Below are 11960 nucleotides of genomic sequence, written 5' to 3' on the forward strand. Positions count from 1 at the left end.
AACTCTAAATGAGAAAGAAGCTCTTGAGTTCTACTCTGGTACCTGCTCCTGCGGTGGTGACCGGAACTCCTTGGTTTTCCTGGCAGTGAGTGCGGCAGACATGTTTAAGGCTTGCATGACTTCATTATACCTGAACCGCTGATTGTCTTGGAGTTTAGCTACAAAGTCATCTGAAAAGGCTACAATGGCTTCGATCCGGTGCCGAACCTGGCAGTCACAGAGGTACTGAAGCAAGAGGCACATCTGAGAAGATAATTTAAAAGACATAGCATTAATATTTAATGTATATCAAGTCATAACCAGTGTTAAATGTTCTCAGTTTCCTTTTCTTCCCAAAACACAGAATTCTAGCACCTGACAAGCAGAAATGTGTTTAGTATCACTGAATAAAGCTAACATGTACAAGCGGTCAGAGTAGGCACATGCCCCTGGAGGAAGTACTCTTTGGAGGCCTTCTGCGGTACCATAGGCAGAGCAGCCAATGCATAAATAAGGAAGCATTTACAAAGGGATCTTCTGGGAAGGTTGGCATGATTGAAGCATTTACAAAGGGATCTTCTGGGAAGGTCTGCATGATTGGTTGCGAAATAGCGTGCAATTGGGATATAACTTAATTGTTGGAGGAAGGGTGTGATAATGTACCTTTATGAGAAAGAACACAGTATGAACACTGCTGAGCAGAAAGACATCCAGGGCCAGAATATGGTGGTCATATACAAACTGACCATGAGGTACAAGCACACTGCTTAAGTGGCTCACTCAGTGATTGCTTATAGAAAACCAAATTTTAACTGGTAGAATATTTGTTGAGAAATTTTTGCTGATAAGTGTGTCTGTAAAAGATCTGGAGATGTAGTTCTGTGGTAGAGTGCTTGCCCAGGAAATATGAGGTCTTGGGTGCAATTCCAAACAAAACATAAAAAAAAAAAAAATGCACAAAAACTCAGGGGCTGAAGGGATGGCTTGGACGGAGTTAAGAAAGCTTGTTGCTATTCCAAAGGCCTTCAGTCACCAGAGCCAAGTGGCTAACAACTTCCTAACTCCAGCTCTAGGGGATCTGGTGCTCTATTCTAGCTTCTGTGGATACCTGATCTCATATGTCCATACGCCCACACAGATACACACACGTAAACAAAACTAAATATTTTAAAAATAAACTGTCTATAAAAGAATATGAGTCTAATTTAGAAAAGTCACAACTATACTTAACACCCTTTGTACCAAATACACAGTAGTCCAGAAGAAAACTTTAAAAAATCCTATATGTCACAGTGGTATAATCGTTTCAACTCGCAATCTCTTCTCCTTCCTCCAAGTCTTTTGTCCAGGGGGCCATGAGGGCACTGTGCCCTCGGGTCTGGACAAGTCTGACTGCTTGCTGAAGGAATAGACTCTGGGCTGCTATGCTGATCTCACCTCCTCTGCTTTGCTTGGAGCCACCACCTGGCCTCTCCAGCCTCAGGCCCTGTGCTGTGCTGCCTGCTATGTGTATAAAGCTCATGGGACCCTCTACCCAATCCCCCTGGTTGCCCTATAGAGCCTCGGCTTCTCTACCTGACCTCAGCTGAAAAAATCACCACCTGCAAAGACCCTTCTTTCTCTTTCTAGCAGAACTCCAAAAGATCTTTCTTCTAGTGATTCATCTTTGGCAATGACATTAAAGAGAAATTCATGATCGGGTACAAATTTCCCTAAAGACTGTGCACTTCTGGAAGACAGAAGTCATACCTGTTTCCTTCTCATACCTGTTTCTCTACACCAAGCACATGGCCCAGAATACAACTTCCATTGATTCTGACTGAGTGGATGAGCGAAACTAAATGCCAATGAACTAACACCAATGAACTAATGCCAATAAACTAATGCCGATGACTCAAATGTCAGACTAAAGCATCAAAGAAGCATGAATTAAGCAAACTCCATAAACCTTGGCAAACACAAAGCCAGGCAAAGTCTAGACTCCTTACATACATGTTGAGAAAGATCACTCTTGCTTTCTAAGTAGAGGGGTATGTGCATGTTCTAACATAGACAACAGAGGAGGTAGGGAGAAAAGGGGATGCTTGCGTCTCAAATTCACACAGCTATCACAGGGTGGGGGGTAAAATGCTTTTGAAGAAACCTGAGGAGACAAACAAATGAATGGATAGTGAACTGTGAAGGTAAAGAGTAGAAAGTATATTTATAAAGAGTGATACAAGAGAGAAAGGAAGCCTGGTGAATTTTACTACTTTAACACTTAGCAATTCTGAAAGTCCCTCCATTTTTTCTGCAGTTACCTGTAGTTTAACCGGCTCGGGGAGTTTCATCTGGAGCAAGCCTTCCTTAGGCCTCTTGCCCCCTTTGGCTTCTTCTTCGCCTTCCAGCTTGGAGTCATCTATACTGATCTCCTTCTCTGGGGCGCCTCCTTCCTCTTCTGGAGAGGCAGCTTCCTTAAACACACTGGGCTCAATCAACTGCAGAATGTGCTTCAAATCCTCATTGTGAAAGATGCCCATGATTAGCAGGGTGTAGAATAGTTTGATGAGGGGCACAAAGAGGAACTCCGTGGTCCCACCCACAGGATCCCGAGCATGGAGGCTGCCTTCCTTCACCGCTTCTGTGAGCATCTGGATGGTCTTGGCCTTGAGAATGTCCAGTGGAAACTCAGGGCTGTACTGATAACAGTCGTTGCTAATGCTCACGAAACTAGGAGAGGAAAAGCGCATCCGAGGCCGGAGCGAGGTGCTGAGCCCTATGCCCGGGAGACCATGTTTCTTGTTCTCATCAGGGAAGAGGGTGATGCTCTTTGTCTCCTCTGTCATAGGGACGATGAACTCATTGTTCATCATGAGCCTGGCGGTAGCATAGGAGCTAAGGTGAATGTCAATCAGCAGGTCATAGTAGCCAGCTCGCAGCAAGCCAGGCATGTACTTGTTCTCGATGGCGTAGAGCAGCTGAGGTTCGTCCACGTGGCTACACAGTGCGTGAGCCACCCGATGATTCCCAAGGGCACAGACAGCAGAGTAGAGGCGGAGGGTGTGATAGTGAAACTGCAACAACTCCTCCTGCTCTGTCAGCTCTAAGATATCAACAGATCTGTGGAAGGGAGGAGGGGAGAGTCAAGGGAGCAGGCAACGACATCTTTTAATTCTCTGACATTTACTGGCTTCACAGTATTTGCAAATCATTTCTAGTTGGCTTACACGTTTTCTTACTTAGAGGATTTAAGCTGAACTTGTCAATCCTGAGTTCATCTAGAACTTCCTTCATCCACCCTGGCAGTGAGGCTATAAGCACCCTTTTAGATATGGGTGTTTCAGCCCAAGCCTGGGAATCCCCAGTGTCAGAGCCTGAGAATTCTTGGGGTTGGGGGGAATCCTTCCTTTCCTTTTATAACAACCTAACATGAAGTGAAAAAGAAGGCTTTCCCCTGGGCCATAGTGCCATTATCTCTGCACTAGGACCCCAGCAGGGCAGTAATGGGTAAACAAAGCTCTCATCTTCTGATGTAAACTATCCTTAGGCATCTTGCACAGATCCCGCATCACCCACCAGGGTACGTGTCTGCAGCTCATGAAACAAGAAAACGCAAATGGCATTTTCCTCTTAGCAAAATAAAAGGGTAACTTCCTGAACCCCTTTTTTTAAATTATTATTTTATTCATTCATTGATGACTTCAAATACTCCTGGGTGTGAGGGCATCTGCCGGAGTGCAATAGGACTGTTAGGGACCACATACCCTTACGTAAATTAAAACTGACTTGCCTTTTCCCAGTGGCCATCAACTGTCATTTACTCTATTAGGGGTTTTGCGAGGCTCTTCCAGTCCATCCTAAAATTCTGATTGGCCTGATCTCATGCAGGTCATATGTGGATGGCCTCAGCAGCTGCTAGGAATTTGTAAGCTCAGGAATTCAATCATACGCAGAAAGCCATGCTTTGCTCCAGTTTGCCCTGATCTTAGGCTCTCACAGTCCTTCTACTCCCTCCACAAGGTTCCCTGAGCCTTGCCAGAGGGGTAATAAAGATGTCTCATCTGGGGGACGAGCGCTCTACGGTTGCATAGTCACTTCACTTTGATTAGTTGTGAGTCTCCCAGATCCCACCCTCCACTGCTGTAAGAACCATCTTGGTGACCTCATCTATGTCAGTCTGGGTCTGTAGGTCAGCTTGCTCTGTTTCTCTTAAACCACATGGCCAGGTAATACCTTACATGCCATTTCTGCTATCGCACATGGTTTCTTGGATATGTCCATATGTCCTACTGAGTTTCAATCATATAGATAGTGCACAGAAGACACTGGCATTAGAAGCAGGACCATGAAATAACCTTCATGAAAAGAAAGACCTGCTCATCCAGAAAGGCCTTCCTCCACTGTTTTCTTTCTCACCTGTCAGCCTGGAAGAGCAATTCAGGACCCATGACCCATAGAATTTGAGCCAGAAACAAGTGCTCACTTGAGAGCTACTGATCTCTCTAGGTTGTTTGTTAGTATGTCAAAGTCTGACAATATATATCTCATACCTTTAACAGCTCCTGAGGGAGGAACTATTTCATATCTCAATAATATTCCTTTATTCGTTCCTGTGTAGAACATATTAAGCTCTGTTTACAGACAGTGTGAAGAGCACAAGCCATCTTGCAGCCATTGAAGAGCTCCCTTTCCAGTTGAAGAGACAAAGCCACATCCCTCCCCAAAGAAGAAAATAAATAATAATTGCAAGGCTGGAGAGAGATGGCTAGGAAGTTAAGAGCACTTGCTGCTCTTCCTGGACCTACAACAGGTGACTCACAACTACCAATAACTCCAACTCCAGGGAATCCAATGGCCCTTTTTGACCTCCACAGGAACCTGAACACCCATGGCTTACACACAAATAAAGAAAAAAGAAAAAGAATACTGGACATGGTGGTTCATGCCTTCAACACTAGCACCAGGGAGGCAGAGGCAGGCAGATCTCTTTGCCTTTGAAGGCATCTATGTCTACGTGGCAAGTTCCAGGTTGATCAGGTCTTAAAATTAAATAACAATTACAATGTACATTAGGAAAAACACAAAATACCTACTCTGATCCCCAACTTCCAATGATTTCTTATGCCACTGGGGACTTGTCCCCTCAGGAAGCAGGTCTTATCAAACTTCCGTGTAGCTGCAGGGAAGCCTGGTACAGGCCAGGTCATGACTGGTCACTAAGGTCAGTAAAGAGGGTGATGATGTCACTCGAGAACCTGCCTTCCCTGGCTGTGGTTACCCAGGTGCCTTTTGCCATCTCAGGAACCTAAGTCCAATTACTTTTTTTCAATGCAGCTGTGGTCCTCACATTTAGGAAAACCTCTAGTTAAGGTTTAAACTACTCTTTACATAATGTATTTATCACAGACAACATCAGTGATAAAACACCTTCAGCTTCTGATCATGTCATCACAAAACATCCTAGCGTATGTAAAGTTTTCTACCAGTAGAGAGGAGAATCTTTCCTGCACAAAAGGAACTCTTCTCTGGTGTTTTCTTTTCTTCTTTCTTTTTTAAGACAACATTGTCAGTTACAAAATTCTGATAAAAAAGTTACCTCACACGGAAAGAAAGAGAAGTAAATCAATGTAGCCATCTAAAGAATATGTGTGTATACATACATACATGCATATATACATACACCAATAATAATAAATAAAAATATCAAGAGGATTTTATACATGAGTGCCATCAACTTTCACAGTATCCATCACTTCCCCAAACTCCTTTGGAGTTACAACACACACACACACACACACACACACACACCATCCCCTTCTCAAATTCATGTCCTCTTCTTTCTTTAAAGTATGTATAATATGTATGTCTTTAAGTCTATAGCCTACTGACTCTAACTAGTTTTGCCCATGTATACTCCAGGAACTGGGCTGACCACTGAGTCACAGTCTCCCTATAAAGGGGCTTGAATAGCTCACACTTCTTCTCTCACCAAACTCTGATGAAGATCTAAAATTCAGGGGCTAGAGAGATGGCTCAGTGGTTAAGAGCACTGACTGCTCTTCCAAAGGTCTTGAGTTCAAATCCCAGTAACCACATGGTGGCTCATAACCATCCATAATGAGATCTGATGCCCTTTTCTGGTACGTCTAAAGACAGCTACACTGTACTTAGCTATAACAATAAATAAATCTAAAAAAAAATTTAAAAAAAATTAAAAAGATCTAAAATTTAGCCTAGCTCCTATCATTAGTCTTAGACCACAGACTTGAGAAGGAGAGTCACGGTATATAATGAGTCTTACTTCTGCCTTCAAGCCAGGTTTGCACTTAGCTTAGGGCCTAGTGTTTCCATGTTACTTTGATACCTTACCTTGGTGCAAAGCCTACAAACCTTAGCTCCTAACCCATAACTAAGATGGGTGAAGTGAATCCTCTGTGATTCTAAGGGTAGCCACAGGGAAAGACTGGGTACCAGAAGGCAGACTTCCTCTGAACCTTGACAATGTCATTGCTGCCTAGAACATACCAAAGCCTGCTACTGAAGTACTCCCATGGTCTTCATGGTTTTGCTCTTTAAGCTTCTTGGACTTGGTTTTTCACATGGTTAAAATGAAGAATTTTATAATATGGTTCCTAGCATCTCACCCCAAGCTCTCCCAGCTCTGGATGTTATTGCTTTAGTTAGTAAGTCTCATAAATAACAATGTGGTTGAGAAATGATACACTTAAGCCTGAGCTGCATGGGCCATTGTGTGTGTGTATGTGTGTGTGTGTGTGTGTGTGTGTGTGTGTGTGTGTGTGTGTATGTCTGGGGGGGTGCGGTGTATGAGTAGAGTTCAGAGGTCAGCCTTGGGTATCATTTCTCATGAGCCATTCACTTTTAGGGTGGGGGCTAGGCGGGCATCCCAGTGAACCCCAGAGATATGCTTGCCATCTCTATCCCTCCAGCACTGGGATTACAAACACAGGCCACCATGCCAGGCTTTCTGCACATGGCTTCTGGAGATCCAAGTCCTCACATTTTACCTTCTGAGCCAGGCTACTCTTCTGAAGCACCCAATCCTCCCCCCATGGAGACTCTAATTCCAAACACCACATGAAATGGTGAAAAGTCCACGAGGCTCACCTGTTCTCCTCAGGGATATGGAGGGACATGAACTGCAGAGGATCCAGACACTGAACTAGCCAGCCTTGGCGTTCACTGATTCGAGAGACGTCCACCTTCAAGAACTGGTTGGGCATCCGGCTCCACAGGACATGTGACAGGAACTGCACATGCAGACGTGGAGGACACTGGGGCACGGGGTTTTTGTGCTCACTCTTAAACAATCCCGCTGAGAGAGGCATCACATTCTAGAGCATGGGGAAGCAAAGAGAGAGCGGGAGGAAAAAAGGTCATTGTTCATGTCACTTGGGGCTAATAATACACTGAGTTATACTCTATATAGGAAAGAGCTGGTGTAAATAAAATACACTGCAAGTTAAGATTGCACAGATAGAAATAATAGAAAATTGGTTTAAAATTTCCTGCAAGAACAAATGGAGAAAAATGTGCTGTAGAAACCAAGTTTGTAAGAATATAGAAACAAAGTTCTGGGCATGTAGAAATAAAGCTTCACAGGAAAATAAGGGAGCCATGTTCCAGTTCCTAAAAACAGAAAGCAGAGTGGAAACAAAGTTTTCTAGTAGCAAGCAGCAGATTCAGACACTGAGAAGTTGTGTTCCAGAGACAGTCAAGGATATGCTGTAAAAACAAAGTTTTGGTGGTCAGAATATTGAGTCATAATGACCAGGCCATTCTGACTAAGGTAAGTCAAGACAAAACAAAAATAACTGTTCTCAGAAGAGCTCCCCAACCCCTCCCTGAGGTGAATTTCGAAAAAGACCACAAACTGTCACCCTGACCTTGCTGATGACAATCCCCCTACCACCTAGTTACTCAGCCCCTTCCCAGGGACTTTTCAAGGCCAGGCGCAGAGCTGGATAGGGAAGTTGGCTGACTAAGCCAAGAACAGCCCCCTGAGCAAGCCAACCAATGCCTGAAGAGATCCTTTGTCCTGTGTTCCACCAATCAGAGTAAACCAGCTAGCCCTGTTGCTGAAGTCTGCCCTCTGCACGGTATAAAAGATGTGTACATTTTGAGTTCAAGGAAGTTGTCCCTGCAAGGACAAGCAACCCCATGTGCGTTGGATCAAGAAACCTCATGCCATTGCAGTGATCTGTCGTCAAGCTGTGGCCTGTGGGGTAGCGCACTTAGGGTAGGACCTCTGGGGTCTTACAACAGTGCCAAGAAAACAGCTGAAATGTCAGGATTTGGGGCAGGGAAAACAATTAGGGATGTGTCTTCCCCATGAATGCCATCCAAATATGACCAAATTTAAGCCTGTATCAATCCTGTTGCTTCACAGGGCTGGGCCCAGGGGCCACTGGCAAGCTTTTTGAATACCAGACATTTTGACTTCAGGAGATATTACTGAGATACTACTAAGCTCTTTCTCATCATCTACCCACTGTTACCCTCCCCTCTCCCATTTTAACTACATTCTATCTAGCCAGCAATATCCAGAGATGGCTGAATGAATAAACCCACCTCTTTCCCAAGAAAGTCAAGAACCTGACTTTAACCAGCACAGTTATTTTTTTTCCCCAACCTGGAATGGGCTGCTTTAGCCAGCCTTAATTCCTCTCGTTTCAGAAGGAAAGGTCTATGCTTTGCTTGAAGTATCCGTTCATGTATGATGCTGACAACCTACCTGCTTGCCTTCAAATAGAAGCCTATGACAACAGCGTATTTGCCATCTCTGCCCCAGGTTCAGCCTTTCCTTCCCTTTGGAGAGTCCTGGACTGCTTTCTACAGGAGTTCTCCTTTCTACTATTTCTTATTCCCTCTTATGACTAGAAAAATACATTTACTACAGAGCCCAGGCACTGCTTTTGATACTGAGGATATGTTAATGAGCAACACCAAACAGAGCCTTTGCCTCTTACAGCTTCCACTTAACTTGTTGGAGATGTAAAGAAAAGCAGGCCAGGAGGCTGCAGAGGAATCCCAAGACACCCAGGGAATGAGGGCAGCAACACTGGAGAGAGGAAGGGTCATTTGAGAGAAGGGATAGAGATCTTGGATGTTTCAGGCATGGATTTTCATCCCTGGGGAAACACAGATTTTAGTGTTCTGAGCAACAGGATGCTCAGATCTGACTTATGATTTAAAGCAGTGGGGAACACTCAGATTGTAGTGCGATAAGACAAATAGCAAGGATAAAGGGAACCTCACTGGGAGGCTACCGGAGTCATTCCCTGGGAACTCACAAAGCATTTGAAGAGAGGGAAGGAAAGTGGTCTCCATCCGCTCTCCTCTTACCATGCCACATTGCTTCCTGAATTCGTCATGATAGAGCTTCTCCCACCACTTAGTGAAAATTCTTCTGCTCCCTTCACCAAAAATCCTCCTTGAAAATGCATCTACATGTTCCCTTGGCTCAAGGTCCACTGACCATTTTGTGTCGTCTTTGACCCATGACTGTTGCCACTCAGATTCTGCACATGCAGTGGCCTCCAGAACCTGCCTCCTCCATTCTCCTCAAATGCCCCTGGTGGCTTGTCTCAGCCTTGCTTACAGACACCACTTCCTTAGTTGATTCACCCAGATCCTGTATCCTTCCCTCTTCTCCTTCTTTATATAAGCATTTCCCCCCACTAAGTATCAAAGATAAATCCACCTGATCTCTGGATCGCATAAATCCTTAATTTTCAGCACAGCACATGCTTCAGACTGCCTGTCCCTCTGTCTCCCTGTCTTATCCCACCCTCTTTCCCTAGCCCTATCTCCAACAATAGAATGCAAGTATACATGTATGCATTATACATATGTAAATTCATTGGGAAAATATTGAGCATAGGAGTAGTGAGATTTCTTTTATTTATGCTGTTTTCCCTCCACCAAGCAGACACTGAGAACCACACTGTGCTATTCAGCAAATGTGCTGCAGGTCACTGCCTCAGCCTGGAAACACAGCCAACCACCCTCACCTGGAGAGTGCCTGGCACTCCAGCTTGACCATCAAACAAGATGAAATCCAACATCTTCCCTCAATTTCAACAAGCTCATCTAGCTGTGCCATGAACATTCCCAAACCACCCAAACTGGAATAAACTTTAAGTCTTCAGCCTTGCTTCCAGTGCCCAAATCCACTTAATTAATCTTATTAAAGCAATCTGTTGTCAAGCCCTATTACCTCCTCCCAGGAAGCGGAATGAACCCTTCAGTTCCTCTCCTTTATGAGGCTCAAAGACCTCAACACAGCTCCCATGTACACAGTATCAGTCACCAGTGCACACTTATCAATGGCTGCTCTCATGCTGCACCTCCATGCTCCTGTCAGTGTACCATCCCAGGAAAACTTGCACTGGACTCAGGGAATCCTGTTGCCATGTACTTAATGCCCATCACTTTCACTCTTTCCTCTACCAGGAGGACCTTCCCCTAGTAGATGTACCGTGTGAACATTGATTAACAATAATCAACCTGAATAGCATCTCTACCTCCTCCACCCAGTGTAGATTAGCTATTCTTCCACTTATGTTTCCAGAGAACCCCACAGACCATGTCTTCCTCAGTGCGTGGTTTCAAGGACTGACATCTGGTTACCCTATCAGCAATTACTTTATTTTGTGCAATTTGGTGAGGTTTTTTTTTTCTCTATAAACTTTGCTTTATTGAACTATATATTCAAAACAAAGAAACTCTTGAATTATGTTATCACAGTGACCTGAGTTTTTCAAATTTGACTGTCTTTCCTCTAAAGAATAACTATACTGGTGATTTAGCTATATCTAAATATAGATAAAATAATAAAGAATTTCTATATTGGTGAATAATAAAATACTGCATCCATTTTTAGAAGCTCATGCTAGGCACAAATAGAAGATAATAGGAATGCCATATGATTAAGGAGTCTGTCTTGGTTAGTTTTTATTGTCATCTTGATACCACCTAAAGTCGCTTGGGAAAAAAAAACTCAGTTAAAGCTATAAACTACAGGTGGAGTGATACCTCAGCAGTCGAGAGCACTTGAGTTTGGTTCAGAGAACCAAGTTTTAGTTCTCAGCACTGACATGGCAGCTCACAACATCTAAAACTCCAATATCAGAGGACCTGATGCCCACTTCTGGTTTCTCCATGAACATCAGGCACATACAAGTACTACACATACATACATGCAGCCAAAGCACTCATAAATTGTTTTCATATATATATGTTTTCATATATGTGTGTGTATGTATATATATGCATATATATATACACATATATGTGTGTGTTATATGAATGAGTAATGAATAATTGTCTTCACAATGGGCTCATCTGGTGTAGGAGTGCCTAGCATATTGTGGGTGTAATCAACACTATGCTCCTGACCTGTATAAGAAAGCTTTCTGAACAAGCAAAGAGGGCGCCTTAAGCAGCATTCCTCAATGGTTCCTCGCCTGACTTTGCTCAGTGATGTACTCTTACCAGGAAGTATAAACTGAAATGAGTCCTTTGTTCTCCAAGCTTCTCTTAGTCAGAGTGCTTTATTATATCAACAATAGAAATCTAAAACAGAGTCTTACCTTTATTCTGCCCAACTCAAACTGGAAAACATTGGGACTTGTAGCTTGCGCAAAAACCGCAGGAAATAACTTTGTGCTTGGCTCCACCTTAAATAACAAGTGAGCATGTCAGTGTTAGTAAAGAGAGGAGGTGAAGAAAAAAGCATTTCATCTACAACAACCAAGAGACAGGTGACAGAAGGAGACTGGAGACTTCCCTTCCACCTTGTGAATATCCTGTCAATAATGCCTAGACTCAACAGCTTGGGAGGGAAATCCTGTTAACTCTGAAAGGTTAATGGTTCTGCAGATATGCAAGAGAGAATTGCACATGTCATAAGCTCATTTCTATTCTCCTTTTCTCTTAATTTCTGAGTTTTTCGCCTTAGAAAATGTGTTTTCCTTCAGCAG

The 11960-nt window shown here is 43.6% G+C and overlaps 1 protein-coding gene across 8 annotated transcripts in view; it reads right to left on the reverse strand.

Moving 5' to 3' along the window:
* Ryr2 (ryanodine receptor 2) overlaps positions 1–11960 on the reverse strand; it is a 600588-nt gene that overhangs the window by 179456 nt on the left and 409172 nt on the right. For all 8 annotated transcript variants that reach the window (XM_031357976.1, XM_031357968.1, XM_031357974.1 and 5 more), the window contains 4 exons: positions 11571–11657; positions 7084–7310; positions 2280–3078; positions 43–243 (listed from right to left, as the gene is read on the reverse strand). In XM_031357976.1, coding sequence (XP_031213836.1) covers positions 43–243; positions 2280–3078; positions 7084–7310; positions 11571–11657 — 1314 coding nt within the window. The remainder of the gene's footprint in view (positions 1–42; positions 244–2279; positions 3079–7083; positions 7311–11570; positions 11658–11960) is intronic.

This window comes from Mastomys coucha, unplaced genomic scaffold, assembly GCF_008632895.1.
Source record: "Mastomys coucha isolate ucsf_1 unplaced genomic scaffold, UCSF_Mcou_1 pScaffold7, whole genome shotgun sequence".
Lineage (NCBI taxonomy): Eukaryota > Metazoa > Chordata > Mammalia > Rodentia > Muridae > Mastomys > Mastomys coucha.